The sequence below is a fragment of the Aulostomus chinensis genome, chromosome 17 (assembly GCF_037954235.1).
Source record: "Aulostomus chinensis isolate RoL2024-O1b breed Wild chromosome 17, RoL_Achi_v1.0, whole genome shotgun sequence".
NCBI lineage: Eukaryota > Metazoa > Chordata > Actinopteri > Syngnathiformes > Aulostomidae > Aulostomus > Aulostomus chinensis.
In genome coordinates, this window is record NC_141336.1 from 17,477,249 (window position 1) to 17,501,551 (window position 24,303).

At 41.4% G+C, this 24,303-nt stretch overlaps 2 protein-coding genes across 3 annotated transcripts in view; one reads left to right on the forward strand and one right to left on the reverse strand.

Moving 5' to 3' along the window:
* mboat2a (membrane bound O-acyltransferase domain containing 2a) overlaps positions 1–780 on the reverse strand; it is a 47,579-nt gene extending 46,799 nt beyond the window's left edge. Inside the window, exon 1 of the mRNA XM_086182848.1 lies at positions 541–780. Within this exon, the coding sequence (XP_086038974.1) occupies positions 541–624 (84 nt within the window). The 5' untranslated portion in view covers positions 625–780. The remainder of the gene's footprint in view (positions 1–540) is intronic.
* Positions 781–11,506: 10,726 nt separating this feature from the next.
* The window catches only part of asap2a (ArfGAP with SH3 domain, ankyrin repeat and PH domain 2a), a 47,995-nt gene continuing 35,198 nt past the window's right edge, over positions 11,507–24,303 (forward strand). For both annotated transcript variants that reach the window (XR_015109712.1, XM_086182170.1), the window contains exon 1: positions 11,507–12,057. Coding sequence is in view for 1 of the 2 variants with exons in the window: in XM_086182170.1 (XP_086038296.1) it covers positions 11,932–12,057 (126 nt within the window). In the remaining variant the exon portion in view is untranslated. The remainder of the gene's footprint in view (positions 12,058–24,303) is intronic.

Genomic DNA, 24,303 nt, shown 5'->3' on the forward strand with positions numbered 1-24,303 from the left:
TGGGAAGGAAAATCTCAGTTTTTAACCTGGTTTAATCTTGCATCCAGGAAAACCATTACACAACTCAGGTTTTTTTTTTGTGGCCTTGATTTACCTTGACATTAAAGGGGTTGGGATACATATAGGCCTTTACATAATGTAGGGGGTGACTTAAAGTGAAATTTATCTACTTAATCCAGATTATTCTCGTGATCCGATGAGATCAAAGACTGGTCCACGGACCCCAGTTTGGTAACCACCGGATTAGGCTCTCGGCACATCGGAATCAGGAGGAGACAAAAGGCATTAGTTGCAGGGACTAGCTGATGGGGATGGTGTCACACCGACTGAATTTTTACTCACTCCTCTTGAAATAAAGCCTCTGATACAATATTAATCTGTGCTATGCTAACGTTTGGGGGTGATAGCGGCGCTCATCACCGGGATCTGCTATGTCCATCTATGCTAGCTAACCACGATAGATATGCTTGTCTGGAATAGATTTTCAACACAGACGCTTGATAAATCATTCATTTCACCATCCATAAAAAACACCCATACCTGGTCAAGAGGGAGATTGATAATTTCGCTGATGGGTTGCAACAGAGTGGATCCGGTGCATGATGCAGTCGTTTGGGTAGCCATGCTTGGTCGGTGTCCGTAAATCCTTTCTCTCCTTCCCCCCGGTTCACTTCACTCCCCTCGGCTGCTGCGATGATAGATACGCTGCTGTTGCCGCTGCTGCTGCTGTTGTTGCGACGGGCTGGACGGTTGTCATCCACGGCACACATCCAACAAAGACGACCGAGCCCGGGTGAGATTTTCCCTGTTGTCTATTTTATGTTTCGCCTCAAGAGCACGACGTTTCGTTTTTGTAACTCGGTGGCGGTGTCGTGGTTTTTTGGGTTTTTTTTTTGTTTTTTTTGTTTTTTTGTTTTTTTTTTTACCGGAATTCTATTAAAATTTCTCTCGTTATCTGTCTACATTCCTGTTGAAAAGTAAAATGTAAAAAAAAAAATCCACTTCAACGATGGTAAAGAAGGCGACGCTAGCTTCTACTGTGAGCATTTGTGGAATGCATTTGGTGTCCAAAAAAACACATTAGCTTCTGTTTTAGCATAAAAAAGATACCGAGCTAGCCTATTAGCTTACCGTGCTTATCTATATAGTTTTGAATAAAAGTAAGAAACATGTATGCCCACATTAGCTTATCTTTGGTGTTGCAGTGGAGTCTGGCGGTAGTTCTCTTGACAACAGAGTATCTTTGACGGCAGTAAAATGGTGATAGGGTGGGCGGAGGGACTGAATCATTTAGAGAAAGTGAAATCCATCAGCCAATTGTGCTTTAGTAAATGGAATGGCCTTTTGATTTACAGGCCTCAGGGCAAATTGAATCCCAAAGTTAACTTTATTGCGTATGATCTCCCCTCCCTCCCACATTTCTGGCGAGCCACACGCGAAGAAGAAAAGTGTGACGTAAGACAGAAAGAGCGAGAGGAGGGGGGTTATTTGGCAGGATCCGCGTAAGAAAACGACTACAGCGATGAGGCTGGTGATGTCTAGTGAACAGCGCATCGGTTCAGTTTCATTCAATAGAGAACATTTGCACTTAATGAGTCCACATTAGTGACCCTTTTTTTTTATTTCAGCAGGCAATATTATGCACCCCCCAACCCCACATGAGTCAAAGATAGCACTTTGTGGTTTAGATTTCATGTTATAGCTATTTGTGCACATTTAGAATGATGATATAAGCCCAAAAAAATGGAAGAATATGGGTTCTGATTTATTACCTCCATCTAGGTGGTCATGTTCTCAGTGGTCTATCAGTTTTCATTAAACATGATGGAGGATAATACGAGCGAAGGGACAACCCATCGGATTCATTTTACACAATGAAAAGTCACTCCTTTTACATTGGTTTTCCATGGTGGAGGGATATGTGCTTTGTGGGGTATGCTTTAGTTTTTCTGTGGAATCTATTTGTTTGCAGGTTTACACGACAACTGCCAGGCCAGTATTTTAAAAAACAAAACAAAAGCAAAACAAGACTTGGAGGAGTGAAGAGTGGTGTTTGGGTTTAGGAAGAAATCATTACAGTTTGGTTTTCATCCAAATCACAGAGGAGACAGACCAGTAATCACGTAGTGTTGTTAACATTGTGATGTTTTTTGGTTGTTTTTGTTTTGTTGTTGTTTTATTGTTGTTTTTGGCTGACAGTGTGATACCACTCTTAGAGTGCAAAAAGTGTTCAACTATTCTCTCGCTATGAAGTCTGTTTAACTCATCCTTTCACCCCCAAATACCTCTCTTGACATTGAATTATTTTTGCTAGATATTGGTAAGTTTATCTCATTTCTCAGCAAAAAAAAGTAAAAAGGAGTCCCGCCAAAATGTTGTACAAACACCAGAAAAACCACAATTTTCAGGAGGGAAACTTAAAAAGTACTATTAGACTCACTGTGTTTACTACATTGTCTACAGCACAAACAAAAAGAGTCACTCTTCTCGGTAAGTTTGTCTCTCAGCTAAATCCCCATCTGTCTCTTTAGAAACTAGGCAGTTAGCAACACTCAGCAACTCCTAACTGGATGTGAGTCTCCCAGCTGATTCGGATCAGCTGATTCTGCCGCTTCTCTAATTTCTTCGGTGTTTACCAAACACTTGCCTTTAACCTGTGTTTTTGCTTAAACGCATTGTTCCATCACGTATCACTTTGAGTAATGAGCTGGAGTCAGTGATGGACCAGCCAACTCTACGAATGGAGGCACTGCTTCTGCTCTCATTTATGATGTAGCGTAGCAAAATATGCCATCAATCAAAAAGTATTGATTTGCATAGAAATATTAAGAATACTGTGATTTCTCAGCATGGATCTTGGCAAAGCTTTGAATGACAAACACGCCCCACTAGGGTTGTGCTCTTTTGTATCAATGTATCAAAAGGTAAAAGCAAATTTGAATAAAATGAATTCAGAAATTGAATATGTCTTGAGTTTATTAGAAGGATAGTGCTGTAGAAGGGGAAAATGTGAGCAGAGCTTTTTTTTTTTGAATGAATATTAAACTATTGTGAGTGATCCTGAAATAACTTCTGGTTTCCTGAACGATTATGCAATCATCTTGGCACTTGCCTTGGAGCAGCCTTTTATTCCCGGTCTGCTGACACCACCTAGTGGTTTTGGTTATACTCCCCCAGAACTACAGTAAAATAACATTTAGGGGGAAATAAAACACTTTAGTTCCTCATGGAAAAAATTCTGATAAAAATAATTTCAATAATTAAGGATGATTCATGTACGTATAGTATATCTATGAATATTTTTTATTCCATGAATAGTCCCTTTTGTTTGTTTTTAAACTTAAATAAATGTATGATTTTTATCTATATTAATCCTCCTAGTTCAGCCCCCACCCACCCACCACAGGTACACACACAGAATTCTATTTGATTATTCAGTGTTCACTCTAACAATGTAGTTGTCAGTAAAGTGGGGTGTTGAGGAACTTTTCATGGTGTCCACTAGAGGGCAGAAGTGACAAACCAAAGGCCACTCAACAGCTGACTTTCAAACTTCTTTTCATGCAGGGATGGAACAAACTAGGAGGAGCTGATTATAAGAAGCAAGACGGATCCATCCATCCATTTTCTACCACTTATCCTGTTAACGGTTGGGGGGGGGGGGGGGGGCTGGAGCCTATCCCTATTTAGAGTATCAATCAGCCTCATCCCCTCTTGATGTCTCTGGACTGGGGCTTGAACCCAGAACCTTCTTGCTGTGAGGCGACAGTGCTAACCACTGCACCACCGTGCCACCGCAAGACTGATCACAACATCTATTACCTGCCATATTAGTGGAAGTCCCTCTTCTTGATAAAAGCTTTAACACAAAGATGGATTTTCTGGTAAAACTGATACGTATTCTGGCAGATTCAATCCATACTTCACAATAATTGTTGATTTGCGCAAAAGCTACTAATAGCCAAGTTTTGTTGTTGTTGTTGTTGTTGTTGTTTTTTGCAGATTTGCAGGCAACAAACCCTGGAAGGACATGAAACTTCCAGCTGCTGAAGCATGAATGTTAATTTTTCATTTTTCCTCAACAAAAACCCGAATCATCCACCCGTATTGCACTGCTTTGTTGGTTTCCTACGGCGGCACATGCTTTTTAGCCTTACAGTCCCACTGCACCTCTTCAATGATGCATCACATCAAGCTTCAAATAAACGTAGAGGTACAAGATCATTGTGGCGGAGTGAGTCAGCTAATCTGTGTGTGTGTGTGTGTGTGTGTGTGTGTGTGTGTGTGTGTGTGTGTGTGTGTGTGTGTGTGTGTGTGTGTGTGTGTGTGTGTGCGTGTGTTAGAGGAAGTATTCAATTATTACATGACCGGAATAATAATTCAATTTTTTAAAAAAACAAAGCAGAGCAATTTAATGAAAAAATGAAAGAAAAGATTAAAAAAAATAATTGCCAAAGAAATTTGGGAACAAAGTGATTGACTATCTCTTGATTATATTCAATTTCAGTATGTAATAATTGGGGGGGGGGGGGGGAGCACATTTCAATCACTTAAAACCCGACTGACTCATTTCTGTTTATTTTTTCATTGCCAAAAACTCTGGAATTCACATTTCTTCTCCTCAAAGGACAACATCACTCCATGCCCTCCTCAAACGCTCAACATGCTCTTCACGTCTTACACGGCTTATATAATCCCCATTAATCATTCAAAACTGTGCAAAAACACAGAGAGTACGATGGAAAAAGACACGCACACCGACACAGATTCGTTGCCTTCAAATGCGCTTTTTGTTTCCCCTCGAAGATGTCTCATTAAAATCACAACTGTGACGAGAGACACAGTTTAAGTTGGCATTGTCATGGCAACCCATTGCGATTCCTCACCGCCTCTCTCACAGTGGAGGATGAGTTGGAGGTTCCCAATCATTCATAATGATGCAGCCTTTCTTTTTTTTTTCCCCTTTCACTTGCTCCTTTGATCTCCAGACTGTTTACAAAGCTTCGCTGCTGATCTGTATTTTGGAGACATACATTCCTTATATGGTCAATAGCTCATGTTTTGCTCCTCCAGGGACGTGCAGGCTTTCTCTTTACAGATCAGACAGGAAGTGTATTTGTTTTTGGGGGTCAGACCAGACCCCACCGTCCCTCCCACCCCAGGATTACCCTTTTAGCATAGAGTATATCCTCAAAGATGCATTGTTTATTTGCTGCTATGATTGTCTATATCTGTGATATTGTTACAAGTCTTCTTTTTTTTTTTGCTTCCTTCTCTCCCCTCCCTTCTTGTCTATCTTAGTTTAGCTGCGCCTGCAGACATAGAAAGCTTACTTGGTGCTTTAATGGTTCTGTGAGTCCCGGGGGACTTTTCTCCAGTACATTATCATCATCACTCAAAATAGTCATCCAGCAGTACAACCTGCAGCTAGGATCGCTGAGCTTTTGATTCAGACCGAGGCCATACAGTATCTCACAATCGATAAACAGTGTTGTCTAATCTTTATGCAGTGGCTCATTGACAGAGTGAATGTAGAGTTCTATTAAAAAACAAACAAACAAGACATATGCCTATATTCCTATAAATGAATAATGAATGATGCACAAGACATCTGCGCTTCTTTCATGTGGTGTGCTGGTGCAGAACACATCGGAGTGATAATACACCCTCATCAACAATGTATTTGCAAAGTGCAATCTGTAGCTGAGTAAATGACCCCAGACCCTTTGGCCTTGTACGGACAACAGGCGAATCTCAGATCAGATCTTACTGCTCACACTGTCATTTCCAAGCGATGAAATCAGATTCGTCATGTCCAGACATGAACAACCGGTTGACAAGAATTTGTGGCAGCCGGTATCTGTGAAAAAACAAGTTTTCGAGTGAAGAGACATTTTTGAAATCCTGTTTTTGTGTCCCCCTCCGTCCACACTGATCTGCGGAAATCTGATTTGAATCCGATTTAAAACCACCTCAGAAAGTGATTTGAAACAGAAGCTGATCAAATTTTGATCACATTTGCAACAGGAATAAAAAACAGATTTCTTGTTTTTTTTTCTGTTCTGACTGTCTAAAACCAATCTAGATACAATCTGGATCCACCCAAAATCTGATTGAAAGTCTGAAAAAAACTCCTTGAACTCCTCACTGCACTTCCTCCCAGCACCGTGTGTGCACACGCCAAGTTTGACATCAGTCGTGTGAACAGCTATTGTGATGATCGAGCCACAGATGGACGGAGATTTTGGGCTTTTCTGGGTAGATACAGGGCCCATGAAGGAGAGAGCATGAAGCACAGGATTGACTTCTGATGTCATATTTGATCCCCCTTTTAATCCCCATGGTCCATCCACTGATAGGATCGGCTAAACCAGCGTTGTGTTGTAAGTCTGAATTAATGAATGGCCCCTCACCTGTTTCACTTTCTTTCAAAATTCGATTTAGTTGGCCCTGGTGCATTCAGCGGTTATCCCGCTGAGCAGCAGAGGCTGACTTTTTGTGCTTGTGAGTTGAACAGGAAAGTCTGACTCACGTTCAACCGACCAACCATACCTGACGGTAAAAAGATTCGTCCCAAAATGATTTGTTTGTCCATTTTTGCCCAGTTCTAATTGCCGGGGGACCAGGGGAAATGATCGGCTGTTTTAGAGGGGCAAAGACAAAAATGTGACGCTATTCTCTGCAACAAAATAACCCTGGACTGTTATGCTGCAAGTGCGTGGAGATTATTCTCAGGGGACGCCAAGTAAGGGTGCTTTGATGAAACCTCTCTGGTTATGGTAACTAGGAAACAGAGAGGGTGGGCCAGGTTGACATGCTGCCTGTCAGAATATAATGAAGTACAGGGACACTTGATATGCTTCACCACACAGGGGCAAATTCAAACAGGAGCCATAATTACTGTAAAAGCCACTTGCTCCTGATGATGGCAGGGAAGCAGCTGCAAACCCCCACCATCATCACTCAGATGGGGGCTACTGAAGAATGTCAGGCAATTATTTCCTCTTGTATTTTCTGTCTTTATTTCTTCCTCCTCTTCCCTTTTCTTCATCCTCAAAATGCTAGATGCACACACCATGGTATCAACTCACCGCTTTAATTTTAGTTTGTTTTCAATTCATGGGTGTCCTTCAGGGTAGCAAGGTGAAATGAGACATTTAAGATTTGAAGACGTCCTGAGATGGCTGAGACTCGAACCAAGGAAACTTCCTTCTGTCACGCAATGGTGTAAACCAATAATGCAGAGGTAGGGTCAGTTTACTAAAAAATCTTTATACATATTGGATGGTTTTGATTGATTGTAACTATTAAATTAAATGAGCAAATGATGCATTTTGTAGAAATTTGATCAAAAACACAAGATGATTTACTGATGTCAAATCAAAGGAAGGTACATTATACGGTGAGGGCAAACTGCGTGTTAAGATTAAATTAAATATGGTGGTGCTGCAGGCGTATATCCTGCCTCAAGATCATACTGTACACACTTAAGAAAAATATCTTTAATATGGTAAATAATATGACAATTGCTTAATCAGTAAGAATCATTGTAACTAAATCAGTTTTCCAATATCGTATAGCCCAAGGTGATGCATTACAGTCACGAGCGAATTGAATTTCTCTTCCTGATTGAACAGATGTAATTACCTCTGACCTTTGACCTTATAGATATTGTCTCTTGGATTTCTAGATAATCTATGACTGGCTTCATTTAAGTAAAGTAGTTCAATAACCATATTCGCATTGTTAAAAATTGTTTGCAGAAAGATTATTGCAACATCAGGTGTTGATTCATCAAACGATGTCATGCACCTGCAGCTAATCCCATACAGGACAAATAACGCTTGGACAACATTCCTGGAAATTTGCTGCCGGACTGAAATAGATCTGAAAATGGGGTTCAAATAGAATTACAGACACTTACCTGCACTGCGCACTTTTCTAGCAACAAAAAAAATCTGAATTCTGTTTCACAGATTAGCTGTTACAAGTACTGTATATTTTTTATATGCATGCAAGGATTCATAAAGAATCAGTTCCTATAGAAGTTAGAGGCTTTTGGTTGTTTATGTAACAATTCTTGATTTAACGTATGAAAACACGATAGGTTGTGTGTGGACTATGTCCCAGAATATCCAGATTGTTTGCTGGAAAGTTTCAGCTTCAGAATGAGAGAAATTAACTGAAAATTGTTCCAAACAAAGAAGTCATTCATTCCATTTTATTTGAAACAGAGGAAGTGGGATTGGATTGTGAAGTTGTCCCACCTGTTACACAATCATGATGTCATCGCAGTGTAGTTAGGAAAAAGTGACTCAAAGCTCAATCTCTTGATTACTGTAAGATGTTGTCTGTTCCTGCAAATGTTCTACATGCAACAAGTTTTTTTTTTTTTGGGGGGGGGGTTGTGTGAGTAAGAACATTCATGTATGAGGCCTTGGAATTTGTGTGAACCACAACATCATCTAATACAGACAACTACCTCTCTGACTTGTTACTTGAAGCTTTAAGCTGCTTGCATGCAAACAAGGTCTGTATTGAGGATGTTCTCACTGGTGAACGAGGCCTCTGTTCATTCTAATAAAGCAGCTGGCAGCTTTTGCGTTGGCAGCAAATGTAGCGTGTGTTTAAAAACCTAAACTTCATCGGGCTTTGATGACGGTATAACACTGCTTACAAGCGCTTCCATTCATTTTTATCTTTGCCTTCCATATTTCACTGCGTGCCGCTGCCTCAAACAAGCAAAAATTCACCTGCAAGATGCACCTTCCTGCTTCAACGAGGAGAACACAAACTGATGCAGCGTTCACCGTGTAGCTTTTCCCCGAGGTATGGTCTCAATTTGAAGGGTTGAACCTGCTTTTAGAAGGGCAGATGGCACTGGAGAACATAAAACTGTCTGTGGTTTTGAGTGAGGCTGGTGTTGTTAGGTTCTGCTGACCTCACTGACTTGAGCTGCTGGGTCTCTGGATAGCAGATGTGCGTGTGTGTCTGTGTGTGTGTGTGTGTGTGTGTGTGTGTGTGTGTGTGGGGGGGGGGGTTATTCATTTCGTAGGGGAGTTGTGGCCTGCTAGCCCAGTCAGGGTCAGCCTGGGTCTTGGGTGCTTCATTTAGCATTTTGCCAGGAGACGCTACAGCACTGAAAGAATGTGTGAACACTGCCCAGATTGTGATTTAAAGGCTGCCCATGGTTTTTGCCTTGGCCGCTGTGATACTATTTATACCGGTTGTCCTGCCTGGCTTGAATGGGTTGGGAAAGATCAGCAGATTTTTCATCCCCAAAGCCCAGGGAAAACGCGAGCTCTCTAAGAGATTGTTTTTCTAAGCTACCGTTGACAAAAATTCAGGCATGGGAGAAAGTCTTCATGAGCTTCATGCAGGCTAATGATAGGATGTTTACTTCCTCCTCTTTAGGGAGATATAGCTGTTTATTTAATTCTTCGCCATGTCTGTTAAAAAACAAACATACTTGGGGCAATAAGGACTCTCGTGTGAACTCTGCAGCACATATAATTTGATTGTAATTAGGTTTTTTTTGTGCATGTTGTGATGGCCCATGATTGTCTTGATGCATCAGTGTATCGCACACACAGACATTGTTTCCAGTCAGTTATCTAAATACAACTCAACTCTGTTTACAATATGGAAAATGTCAACGTACAAGACAGTTAAAATCCAGGGATGTACGCATCACATTAGTTACAAATTATGGATTATTGTGTGCAATTTCCATTTAATGCATAATAAGCACCCTTATCTACAGAGGCAACAGATGGATAAAAACAACAAGAACAACATATTTTCCATCTTCAGGTTTTTTTTATACATGGAAAATAACTCAGCCTGGATTCTTCAGTTTTCATGTGTAAAAATATCTTTGGTTTTCTCTGAGCATTTCTGCATCCCTCCTCCTGCTGCTGCTGATGAATCAACGTTGGTTTTGTCATGTGTGCAATTTTATTCTCCGACCCACTGAACTGAGGTATCTTAGACCATGCAAAGTCAGCATGTGAATATAAAACAAACATATGATAAAACAAACATACAAGCCAGCATAAAAAAAAAATCTTATTGCTATAAAACTATTAATGGGCCCCTATTGTGAGTGTTTTCATTCAGTGTTTGTCTGGACCACACATCCCTCCTTTAAAAAAAGACACCACTGGTGGTGCTATAATCAAAATGCTGCATTTAGTTACTGTTGGAAATTTTTTTATTTCAAAATGAAATAAAAAGGACAACTATAGATAAATCCATTTTACAATTTAAACAGGTGTTATGAAAAGATAGAGAGGATAGTATGCTTTTGTTTGTCCATTCTAGTACTATTAACAACTAATAATAACATAATAAAAATTGTAAGTAATTTTGTTGTTTTGTTTTTTTTTTACCGGGGTTGCGGGAGGCGTTTTTTTTTGTTTGTTTTTTTTTAACAAGTGACCTCCTTACACCCTTATATTTTTGGTAGCTTTTGAGTAACTTATGTTTGATATACTGCAATTCACTGATTTTGCAAATCAGAAAAAAGCAGTGCATTCATAAATGCTGTCAACCACGAACACAGTTTACAATTGAATAAACTATAACCACTGCACCAACAAACTAAATGGTGACAAAATTTAACTCTTAATAGGAAAGACACAATTTCAACAATAATGTTGTCACATTATGAGAAAATGTTTCATCTTCTATTGATCAAAAGGGAGTAAGATAACTTTTTTTTAGTGTGGTTCAAACAAGTTGAAAAAAAGTCACTCAGCAGCATTCATGCTAGTAAATGTAAATGATATTATCAATTTGTTAAGAATAACAAAAGTTACAGATACCAATTTGAACCCTTAAATTACTGTGACCAACTTCTATAGTGTGGTTTTACTTTACAGTTGTGGAAAATATTCATACTTACGCATTGTACCTAAGTAAAATATCAAAGTATCTATACTTTATTGGAGTACTTTTATCCTTGGGGACATTGTACTTTTACTCCATTGCGTTTATCTGAATTCATCAGTAACTGATTGCTCTGAGGAGAAAGATTTTGGATTGAAAAAAAAATACATGGTGAAACAAGATAAAGATGATATATTTTCATACAGAGCAGCACATCTGTGGCACATTTAAGTTTAGCTTTAGCTCAGTGGTAAAGCTGTTGAATACACGCATAAAAGCATGTGTTCTTTTCCTTTTTTCTACTTAATTAACTCTCTTAGTAAGTAAAATAGAAATCCCAAGGTAAAGTTGTAGAGGATAAAGAATAGAGGTATTTGATAACGGAACTGCGTACTTCTTCCACCACTGATTTCGTTAATGAAATGACTTTTAAACAGTGTTGGAGGTTAAAATACCGCTTTCACGCTGTTCAAACTGAGTATTTAACGGAGGGGTCCTGAAGGCAGCGTGACTTCACGCCCTCCGTGGATTCTGATTGGCTTCTAATTACCAGCCCGTGTTTCTCATTGGCTGCTACTCGTCCATTGAATCCCCTCCTCTACCTTTGTCAATTTCTTGCGCTCGTGATGAAAACGGACGGTTGTTGTTTCCCGGGGCTCGCGACAAGAAGTTATTCAGTCTGCTCAGCCGGAGGTTTGGCACCCAGGAAGGGCACCGGAACCCGCGGAGGAAGCTTCGGTCTGTTCTAGGAGCAGCGAACCGCGAGTGAAACTGAATGGGAAGGAAGCTGTTAGTCCGGAGGGATCTAAACTAGCCCTCACCTATTAACACCGCGCCGTGAGAGCGGCAATCCTCGAGCCAGCGTGCAACACCGCAGCACCGGATTCAGTTGGGAACAAGGGAATGACATAAACACAGCCAGAGATGTTTTACTACCCGCCGAAGCCTCCGAAGACACCACTACCGCTGCTGTGAACTTCTCTGACCTACAACTATACTGACTTAGACGGAGGTTGAGAATCTGTTCATCAGGAGAAAATAATGCCGGATCAAATTACCGTGTCAGAGTTTGTAGCAGAGACTAATGAAGATTACAAGTCTCCCACTGCCTCCAACTTCACTACCAGGATGTCCCACTGCAGGAACACAGTGGCTGCCCTGGAAGAGGTGGGTCACCCATTCTCATCAGCCAGACTACCAGATAATCAGCTAGATACATCACTTAATTTTTGTCATTTTTAATTTGTAGAAAATCTGATTTAATTCTTTACCAGCCCAGATTATTACAGGGATAAATCCTTTAGTGAAAATAGGTAAAGATAATAAATAATGGTCAAAAATTTACAACCTGAATTGTTACATTAGAAGAAAAGGAAAGAACCACAGATTTTTACTTGTAACATTTCCAAACAGGACAATATTTTTTAGCTCGAAAAAAAAAAACCTAATGGTTGATCAGTTCTCAAAATAGATGTCTGGTACTAATCTGCCTCTCCACATCGTAGTTTTTATTACTGCAGTACTGACAATATATTGTGCTGTAGTTCTCCTGATGAAATGGTGTGTACTCAGTGCTGGATGGAGCATCTGAGGCAGGTTTAAGTCGAGTAATTTTATGAATACTCAAAAAATACCCACATTTACTACAAATTACTGAACATTGATTCATTCATAAGACATTACCTTTGATTCATTCCATAGAAACCCTCAGCAAAGAGCAGCAGATCTCACTTCCAGGATGGACAGACATGCAGTAAATGACACATGCATCAAGCCAGATACTAGATAAAGTATAAGTACACAGTGGACAGTTTTGCAGTATTATTTCCTGCAAGTGTATTGTCTTAAAAACTAGGATTCTCATAGTGATGGAGGCCCGTCACGATGCTGTGTGTGCACAGTGAGCACTTTGTGTTCTTGCGTTTAACTCGCAGGTCATCAGGAGGAAGGACACTTCCGCTTTGTTCCCTGTCAGCCCTCCGCCGCCTCCCTCCCTCTCTTGTTAGAGTTTCCCCACTTTGTGTGCTCCATGGCAGAGCCTCGCCCTGCCGGATGGTAAAAATAGAATTTCCCACATGAGCACTGCAGTTTGTATGTGTGTTAGTGTGTCTCTGTGCTCGAAGTAAGGGTGTAAGGTAGTATAAATGTGTGTGGGGCAATTTCTTCCTGCTTCCGCTGCTGCATTGTTAAATTCAAATAAATTGTGACAGGAAAATTAGGATTATACACCTTTTTTTACAGCAGGAATAGCGCTGAGATGAGATAAGTCTTTGCACTCTGATATCAGGTTTTTGTTTTTTTCAGCTAATCTGGGCTCAGTGTCAACTCTACCTTAAGCTGTCTGATCCTCAACACATTGCTGAGGGTTATAGCTTTATTTTTAACCTGTGGTTGTGGAGAACTGAGCCAGAGGGCCAGACGTACACCTGCTCAGCCCGACAGGTGCTTCACTGACACCTTGCTGCTACGCACGGTTTAATTCAACCCTTTGCGGCTGCTGATGGCGATAATCTGCTTTGTGAATCCTTTCAGCGCTAGTGTGGAATGTGCTTGAGTAAGAGAAGCGTTTGGATTTTTGTGAAATTGAAGGTTGAAAGTAACTGCATGCCTGTGAGGCTAAATTGTTGCGTTGAGAATTTAATTCAGTGAATTTGTTTGCTGGTGAGGCTGCTGAATTGTTTTTCCACAGATGCCGAGCAGCGTGTTGTTGTTTCACATTGACCTCTCAATGCTCTGGCTCAGGGAGCACAAGGCCTTATTGTTGGCACAACAAGACCTCACTCACTTTGGTCTGTTCTGGCGATTAAACCGTGCACTGGATGGGGAACACTTCCATTTATTGTCTTCTGCCCTGCCTGGAATCTCTGTCTCATACACAAACAAACAAACAAACAAACAAAAAACACATTTACGTATGTGCAGCGGTTGGAATATTTCTCATGTTCTTATTGTCTTCTCGCCTTCTGTATTTGACTGGAGATTTCACCCGGCTGCGTGTATTTTCACGAGCCCAAAGTGAATGTGAAAATATCAGACACTGCTGCTTTCAACATTGTGCTGAGTTTCAAGCTTTGAGCTGATTCCAGTCTTCTCTAAAAGAGCGGTTTGTATTATAAGCGTTCTCTTCTTACGTTTTTACCCTTGAACAGACAGTGGAGGACAAGCTGATCGGAGCAGCAGCACACAGCTCTGTTGTTGCTGCGCATGAATATTTACATGATCTAATGGTGCATTCTATAGTTAATCACTCTGCATTTAAAACACTAATGTTTCTATTTAAACTAAAGTTTGTGTGTGTTGGTGTGGGTGTGGGTGTGTGTATGTGTGTGTGTGGACAAGGGAGATTAATTTGCAAGTAGAGGGCTGTGTGATTAATGTGTAAATCTGCTGTACCAGATGGCTTAGATCCTGTTTGCTGTTTGTGGACATGTTGAAGTTGCGCTCTTCAATCCTGCACCATGCTGAGAGGGGCACTTTAAGGGTAAAACCATTCACACACCTGGCACGAATGTCATCACCATCATCAGTGGAGGCGTCTAATCCGGAGTAGTCTAGCATTGCTCTGTGAGAAACGTCTGCTGTCATTGAAGAAAAACCCAAACAACTCTGACTTGTCTGTATTTCTGTAAGCCAATCATAGTTATTGTGGGCGGGGCTAAGCCCAGGACACAGCAATAGTGCCTTTTTCAAAACAAGTTATGCTCTGGACATTTTTTTAATATATTAATACTTTTTGTATGTCTTACATACAGTTTTTTTTAATCAAACATCACTTATAGGTGGCATATTTTAGACAAGTTAAATCAATTTTTAATAAAATCCTTATAACTTTCTATTTAATCATTTTCAGTGACCTTACGAGCTTAGTCGTGAATGTATGACACAGAAAGATCTCCATCCATCCATCCATTCATCCACTTATCCGTTAAGGGTCACTGGGGTCTGGAGCCTATTCCAGCTGCCTTCAGGCAAGAGGCGGGGTTCACCCTGGACGAGTTGCCAGTCCATCACAGAGGCCACACAGACAACCATTCGCTCTCACAGCCACACCTACAGTCAATTTAGGGTATGGATTAACCTCGCCCCCTCTTGCATAAAGATCTCGCTCACTATTTAAGTCATCTCTATGAAATCGCTCAGTGAGACGGTTACAAACACAGCTTTTCTTACACTTCAGTCTTCAGTAAATTCCTTTAGAACTTCTGAGCAACTACTCGATGGGAAAAAAAGAGGATTTTTTTCCATTAGCTACTTTGTTATTGTTTATTTATTGTGCATAAAGAGCATTTGTCATATTCATGGCAAGCGATGAATAGTGTTATTACTTCAAATTTTTTGCTCATGAAGTTACCATGTGAAGCCTTTGTCAATATTTAAGAGGAAAATGAAGAGTTTAGAGGCTTTTGGCAGACCTGCAGTGGTGTTATAGATTGCAGATGTTCTTCTGCTTCTCCCTCTTATGATCTTATCCTGTATGAAACGGAGTGCATCCAGTGTTCTCTACTCCCAAATGACAAGGTTCCTCTCATGTGGCATTGCTAATGTACTTAACTGTGTCACTTTCTTAAGAGATCTGTCACCTTGACCCCCCATGTTGTTTGACACAGCTCTTAAGAGCAAGTGTTTTTACGTAAATGGTTATACAATGTTGTGTTTTTTATTTCGCTTTAACCTTAATTGCATCTGACGCAACCTTAATTAGGCTAGTAGTCTTAAATGGCTGGTTATTAGTGGCCATTCAGAGAGCTTCTGTGTGTGTTTTTGCATGTTTGTGCTTGTGTGTGTGTGTGTGTGTGTGTGTGTGTGTGCATGCGTGTGTTGTCAGTTGTAAAACCACAGCAATAAAACCTGTTTATCCAGTAAGAGGATGTTGAGCTTTGTGTCATGACCCCCCTTTGTGCTCCTGTAAAGCTCGGCTTTTCTTCCTCCACACTCATGTTGACTTTCCTCTGGTGAGTCCGCTCTTCAGATACAAGAGCTCCGTGATCATGTTCCCTTTTACTGCTCTGCTCAAGATGATCAAGTGCTGACTTCTCTAGGACACGGGGAACACAATGATAGAAACTAGACAACATTGCAAGTGTGATTTATGATTTTAAGTGACTTCTATGTAATTCTGATATAGTTGACGGGTCGATGTCTTTGATTATTTAACAATAAATGAATTACTTTCCTGAAGAATACCAGCACTTTTGCCATTTTTCAAGTGATGCTGTCCATTCAAAGAATTTTTGGTTTTAAAGACTTTAGTTGTTACCTCATGAATGTTTGATCAACTGTCTCACCTGGTTCAATACTGTTTCATACTTTTATAAATCATGAATATCCAGGACCAGTGTTTCTTCATCTTTCAAAAACTCAAGGTGAGATCATTTTGTTTTTAGTCAAAAACATGACTTCACAGTGTTCCATTTGAAGGAGGCATTAGCCCTGAGGACTGAGCCGACCTCTGTGTTAAGTATTGATCGCAGTGAAAATGCCCCGGTGCTCGTGTCTCACCCAAGGAGGATCAGGATGTCTGTCTGAAGCCAGAGCTGGCACACCTTACAGTCTGCTTGGCTCTATTTTTTGCACCTGTTACTTTTTTAATACCCCAGTTACTGAATCTTGCCAGGGAGCCAGACTCAGAAAATGATGCAATAAAAAGAAGTGTCTCCTTGAACGTGTCTCAAGTGCATCCATCTCCAGCCTACATTTATGTAAGATTATTTGCAATGTTACGCTCAGGGATGTACTTAGCAGTTGAGGTGGGCATTTAAAGCTTTCAAAGTGTTAATAATTGCTGGCAGTGGATCAGTTATTGGGATCGGTGTGTAGTTCATGGACTACTCAGCTGAAAGGGATCTGACTCACAGTCAGCTGCTGAGCGTTTGAGCTTTTTAGTGCAAAACATACATCACTCATTGTGATTCAAGACAGTCAGCGGTTTAGCTCTTTGATCACACTTTCATCTTGAAACATGGCTGCAGACACAATATTTTTCATAACATTATAGTTTGCAGGGCAGGTAGAGTGCTACGCACAATCCCGCCTTGGGCATTCTCTGCGTTCTGTGTAATCTGTTTGAAAGGTTCTGTTAAAATAAAGTTAGATTGAGATGTAGCCCAGTTTTTTTTTGTTTTTTTTTTACCTTCTTTGTCCTTCAAACTCTTGCAGTTGCAAAGTAACTATCTGCAACCCAGCCATGATTGTAGGTTTGTATCCTGTAACCAAAGAGGGAAGTATTAGAAACCCACCCGCCCTTTCAGTCTCTCTCTCTCTCTGTCCCGTAGCTCTTTGTTCGGTTAATTCATTTTTCTCTGTTGAATAATGGCTATTTATAGCTAAGTCAGCTTTTTATATGGGCCATTAGTGGTGTCGAGGAGGGGTGACTCGGTCCTGAAGGTTAGCGTCATTCATCTTTACTTTATCCAACAGAGGTCCAACATACTGGTATGCCAGCTATGCACTGGTATGCCACGTTGCCTTGCTGCTTGATTCTGTAGAGATTATTTGGGTCTGACCCTGGGAATTGTTGTGGTATTCACAGCATGCAAAAGGCAACTGTTGGCACCCTGACTGGGAATGCTATGCTGGTTTCAGTCTGAGTCTCACGTGCTGATCCTAACTGGTAATATGGCTCATTAAATATCAAGTAGATGTCCAATTAGCTCACAAGTGTGGTCTTTTTTTTTGAAGCAGTTGAGTTCCCTACCATTTTTATAGCACCTATAAGCTTAATCTAAGGCCGCCAGTTATGGGAAAATTGTTGTAAATTGACTGTGATGTTTATAAAACTGGCCAGATTATGACTCTGAATAACTGATTGTTGGAGGAATTCACAATTGTTCTTGTCTCTTGTTTTGTGCCTTTGAGTGCAACAATTTATGGCTCTTGGGTTGACATAAGGAGGCAAGATTTCCCTCGTAAGGCTTCTCCGCCTGCAAGTGTTGTCACCTTGTGTTGATCTTTCTGTGCCACTTTCAGCTGAGATTCCTCCCCCCCTCCGTTCCAGGCTTGGTTGGCGGGAAGGTTGTGGCCCGGCTGGGAACAACAGCTGTCCCTTTGGAACAGGTGGCCTGGAGGAAAGTTTTAACAAGGCTTCAGACTTCAGATTATCGATGTGGGGGCAATCCACGTCTAATAGCTTTAGAGACACGCTGATGGATCGGTGAGCATTCAGACACATGCTCTAAATGTGTTGTCTGGCCCAAGTTGAGCCATTTTGGCCAGTCTTCAGTCCATCACCTAAGAAGCTTAAAGATCCCTATAATCGCAAACGGACTTCTGGCAGGATCAGCGCAGTCCTGGCGTCTGCCTTCACCCATACTCACCCACTGTCCCTCGACTTTGCCTTGTTGTAGTTACTGCATCAGAGTGGGCCAAATACTTTGAAGCAAAGCCAACTGCATAAATCCTGAGCAAGATCCAACCCAATTTGTCCTCCGGGATCAATAAAACTATTCTGGGAACACATTGAAATCATAAATTGATGTTGTGTACATACCAAGAAATAAACAGTAATTAGAGAGTGCAACATGTCATGGTCTGGTTTATATTTTCAACCAGGTTGAATTTGTTCCTAAATGCCCAAAATCTTAGCCACCAAGGTCTCACAGACCATGGTGGGTGTTATCATGCAGAGACGGGCTCTGTCTAGGCCTTCATTATTATGCAGCAGCCCTTTCCATGGATCTACCAGGGCCAGAGGTCACAGTCCTGTCCCAATCGATTCAAAGCCATGATCTCGCTTATCCTCCCTATAGGTTCGGCTGTTAGGGTGTGATATGATTTGACTTGTGTTTATACCCAGTCGGCCTTTACTGTGTACGCGTGTGGTGGCGGCAGTGGTGGGGGGGGCTCGATTATAGTGAATTGTTGACCTTTGTGTTGAGACTGCTGGCTTTTGTAATAGCCTGTAGTAGTTTGGAGGAGAATTTGTCTTGGTGGTTTGTGAGAGGAATTGGGACTATGGTAGACTCCCTGTCTTACAGAGGTGAGGGGGTTGGACCCTTGGGGCACTGAGGGGGGAACACAAAGCTTCTCTCATCTGTCAGTGTCATCCATATTGTCAGAGACAGCTCCAGTTGATGGCCATTGTTACCAGACAAGCCCCGTCTCTTCATTAATGAACTCTACCATTGATTTGTAGTCTGAGACACCCCACTCTGCTTGGGGCTGGGGTGTGGTGGGTGGATGAGGAGGGAGGGGTGAATCCTCACAGTTGTGTTGTCCTGCTGTCACTTTCACTCAGAGAGCTGACCCAGACGTCTTCTCTGCTGGGAGAGCGTTTCACCATGAACTCTGCGGAGCCTCTTTAGTCAGGCTCTGTTAAAGTTGATCCAAATCAGTAGCAGCTGTGGTTAGACTGTTTGGTTTTCTTGGGTTTACTTCTTTATTGGTGTTTTAAAAAAAAACAAACTATAATTATTCCTGTTTTTTTAAGTTTATATTGCGTAGAGTGCTGTAGTTAGGGAATTAAATGATTCATATTTCCATTATCATATTTTACCTTTATTTAAAATCATTTAACTCGCTGCTTTTGTTGTTTTAAACACCTTCTAAAATGCAGCTTTTGTTTTTGCTAGGAAAGGGTGCAATGCATTAATTCCTGCTGTTGTCAGTCACAGGGATTTATTGACTCTACATCTGGCAAACAGCCACATAAACACCTGGATGGACGTGACTATAATTGCGCCTTTCCAGCATTTTGCTCAACCATAAAAAACATAAACACAACTGTCACCTGCCTGCCCACAGTGCTGTTTAAGCTTTTGTACAGCCCAGCACTGCATGCTAACTCGCTCCCTATATAACTTTTAAAACATGCATTTACCGACTAGAGTGTCCCATGTGGAAGTTTAGGCACTGACAGGAGCACCAACACACTGAATAAAGAGATGCAAAGCCATGTGATACACCGAGGAAAAAAACAGTCAAAACTTTTCTCCTGGCAAAAAGAAGGAGTTAGTCATTTATTCTTAGCAGGCTCACACCTGTCTGACAAGCCACAAGTTCCCATCTTCTTTACTGAGGTCACAGAAAATTACGGAGTCCATTGCCTACTTTATTTGTCAGGATTTGATTTATTCGGTGGTGGAAAACACCGGCTTTGGGCGCATGGTGAACGCGGTGGAGCCCCACGATGCTACAATCACCCACGAATTGAATTATTGGCTGCCATGGTTTATTTTTAGTTAACCTGGTGGCTAGACTGGTTAGTAGCTACCGCCATATGTTCAGTATCAAGCTAAAAAAGCTGCCAAAGAAGGCCAATTGCTGCACTTAAACTCTCCATTGTTCACTTTACTTTTCAAAAGCTTGCAAGCTACAATTTGCACTCAGTTTCAATAAATGAAACTAATTATCTCACCACATCTTTGATTCATTTTGTCCAGCATTTTGCAAGCTGCCAGTCAGAGCCATATATTGTATAACTGATGCTTTCAGTTCAATTAATTCAATCCAAGTCAATGGAACACTCACAAGATGAAAATCACTTTGTTCTTTAAAATCTTTCATAAAAGGATGTAAGTGTATCGAATTGTATCGTGAGCCGAATATTGTGTATCGTATCAAGATCAGTGTATCGCTACAGCCCTAGTCATAACACTATAATTTTACCCAAAACTCCCCTTCTCTCTCTCTCTCTTGCTCTCTCTCTCTGTCACACACACAGAGTCATTCTCTCAGTGGTGTTCCGCTGCACTGTTTTCCAGGAGAAAGCAGGTCATTTCCCTTACTCTCAGGTGTTATCATGCTCCATGGAGAAGTTGTGGTAACTGGCACTGCTACTTCTCTGACAACATAAAGTTAACACGTGTTCATGCAAAGGAACTAGAGAAAATCCAAGGTGAAGTCAGTTTTTCCCCCTGTAATGCACCACATTTGATATTTTTCCCAACCCCTCCACTCTTTTAGAATTTCATTACCTGACAAATATGAATCATTGATGTATGCTTATGTATATACTGTTCTCACCGCCTTACTTGATAGTTCCTGGATGGTGAAATGATTGTCTTATGGCTGCCTGGGAAAACCAAATAGAAACAAAAGTTCTGTCCAGGTTTCTCACCTAGTAAAAACCCTCAGCAGTTGACATGAAAGTTTGTTTTCTCTTACACTTTAAGCCCTATAGTTGATGTTGTCATCCCAGTGTGAATTCTGTCAGCTTGTGGTGAAGGCGCTGGACCAGTAGTGGTCTTTGTAGTGCTCACAGAGGAGTTGTAAAGTGTCCCGGTGCTAAAATACCAGAAGGTAGATGAGATGTTTGAATAACACGCAGTCAGGCAGAAAGACTGAAACTTAACAGCCCAGCGCTCCCACTGGTTTAAATGTATACCTTAGATATTAAGTGTGTGTGTGTGTGTGTGTGTGTGTTAATGAGAGTGTGTGTCTGACAGGCTTATAGTATGACATAGTAAAAATCCTCCTGCCTTCTTTCTGGCCGTCCCACTGAGCTACCAGGCCAGAGTTTTCCACGGTGCCCCGGGGCAGCCTGACAACACATATCTCAGATGTCTGAGAGCAGAAAACCCGACAACCACTTTCTGTTAGCGGTCGGCTCAATAGAACCCACTTTATCCAAATATTGACAGTACTCACTCAGCGTGGATGAAAGTTGTAAACTTGAAAGGTTGTTTTCATTTTTTTTTTTTTTTTTGTAACAGTCGTGTCAGTACTTCAAGGTCATACACAAGTCTGTCTGAGTGGTGGTGCCATCTTCATCAGACAGCTCCGTAACAGAACATGCTAGTACTTCATAAACAGCCAGACTACAGTACATTCTCCTCAGGGCTCTTTAATGCCTGCGGCCTTATTCCAGGCGTGTAAGGTTGAACTGTATATTTGACATATGTTTTGAATGAGTCACAGCTTTTCCTCTGTGGATGTTAAGGTAGAGGGAAAGTTCCTGTGTTTACCCTGACTGCCACATGCGGAGCCGTGGATAGCAGCTCTGTCTGACTTTGGGCTGGCCAGCAGAAAATTATAAGTGGGCCAAGCAACCACTTTAACGCCACACCTGCATAAAAGCTGACGTGTCTCATTCTGTGAAGTAGTCAACATAATTGGCTGCCAGTGCTGTGATGTCGTATTTTTTGTTCAGTATGGAAAATGATTCATCTTTGAGGTCACCAAATGTAGACGCTGACATTGAGGAGAACAGATTTGTGGTGGCAACATTTTGTGGTTTTATATTGTTTGTCTTCACTGTTCACGCCCCTCGGGAATGGCATGTGTTGCTTGTTGCAAGACGAGAGCAGGGAGGAGCAGGTGACCAACCAGTAATGGAACAAAGCTGAGCTAGTCAGAAGGGTCATCTGACGATGTCTTGTGCCTGGTAAGAATGGTCATGACACAAAGTAGCAATGATACAGAGAAGCCAGGACTGGGTGAATAATTTACGGTGTTACTCTTGAAAAATTGACTGAACTAACTGTAGAAAGAGTGATAGAACACCAAAATATAGCAGTAATAACATGCACCTAAAAGTGTACCAATACTTATTAGTGCGAGTGCACTTTTTGGAAAGACAGTTGTGTTCCCTTGAATTTGTACCTTAAAGAAATACCATGTTGGACAAAAAGTGTTCATCTGGCTTTTTAAAGACCAACTGAAGGAAACACAATAGTCTACAATAGCAAGTATTTGTATTCTCTAGGTTTAGTGTGAAGAGATTTGACCACTATTTACTTTCTAACCTCTGCACGTTTGTCCTGTAGGCTCGCTCACAGTGCATGTGCTTGTTAGAATTTCCATCCATCTACCTTTTTTTTCTACTGCTTATCCTGTTAAGGGTCATGGGGGGGCTGGAGCCTATCCCAGCAGCCTTCGGGCGAGAAGCGGGGTTCCCCCTGGACAGGTCACCAGTCCATTGCAGGGCCAACACATATAGACAGACAACCATTCACACTCACAGCCACACCTACAGTCAATTTAGAGTATCAATCAGCCTCGTCCTCTCTTGACGTCTCTGGACTGTGGGAGGAAGCCAGAGTACCAGAGAGAACCCACGCAGGAACAGGGAGAACATGGAGACTCCACACAGAAAAATCCCGTGCTCCAGCCGGGGCTGGAACCCGGAACCTCTTGCTATGAGGCGACAGTGCTAACCACCGCACCACCGTGCCGCCCCCTTAGTAGAATTTCGGTTTTGCTAATTAACTAAATTTAGTTGCAGGTTCCTCTTAGTAATGTCGACACAGTATCATGGAGACAAGAGTTTCAGATGTTCCGTGGCTGTTACAGCCATACCATTGTATGAACAGGTTGTGGTTAGACCTTTCGACTTAGAAGTATTTTTTGCTTTGTATGAAAATATCACAGTACAAGTTTATTTATTGTTGAGTGATGGGTGGATTTTTTTGGTGTCACTGTCGGTGGCTGCTGTTATTTTGGATCGCAGAATGGATCAAAGAGGTAACATAGCTGCCATCTGTCTAAGACTCAGCCCCACTTTTTTGTTTCTTCTCCAAACAGTCTGGGCCTGACCACACGACAGCGGCAAAATTAATTTGACTAAAGTGACGTCAAATCTTGCCTGTGATTTCACATCAAAACCAGAGCTGCTTGTTTTTGTTTTGGTACTCTTTCAATGTGTGAGAACTTCACGCGAGCCATCCTTTTAACAGACTCTAAGAAGTTTTAGTAGTTTTCTCTGAAGAGTGACATTCATCTTATTTTATCGTGGAACATCTGGTATTTCATTGAAACAAGGATTACAGCCCACAGATACTGCACCCACACATGCACCAAATAAATTGGATAATTAGATTCCAGACTGTTGCCTCCTTATTGCCTGAATACCACAGTGTGTGGCAGACTGTTGCCTTGCATGACTATTGCGGGGGTGCTTAAAAAGGTTAGGCGAGGTTACTAGACATGTTGTATAGTGACACCAGACAGATCCCAGGTGTGTGTGTGTGTGTGTGTGTTTCTGAGAATAAAATACGTTCCTGCAAGTTGTACTACAGACTTGTAAGATTGCTGGGATTGTGTTTTGTCATCAGTGTTCTGTACATGCGTGTGCTGTACGGCGACAGAGCCTCTTATGCATCTTGCCAAACAGACATGCTGTCATCAACAGATTGTTAAATAGTAGAAACAATGGGGCTGGGTCTATGTCTTGTCTGTCAGTCACGGCAGCATGCAATCACCCAGGAATGCCTTTCTTCTTCATACAGCAGACAAAGAGGAGGAGTTACGATACATTTGTCAGCGCTACTCACTTTTGTTGTAGTTGGTGGCTTTTTACCCTTTTCACAACAGCCTACACATTGCTTGGTCTCGAGACAAGAATTATCAATAAATGTTGCTTTCACATTTCATTCTTTTGAACATATTAGAGGAATAAAGGGACTTCAGTGTTTTATGAGTGCAATCCAGGAAAAATACAGTGGTGGTGTTATGAGACTGAGCCTCCTTCCTCGTCTT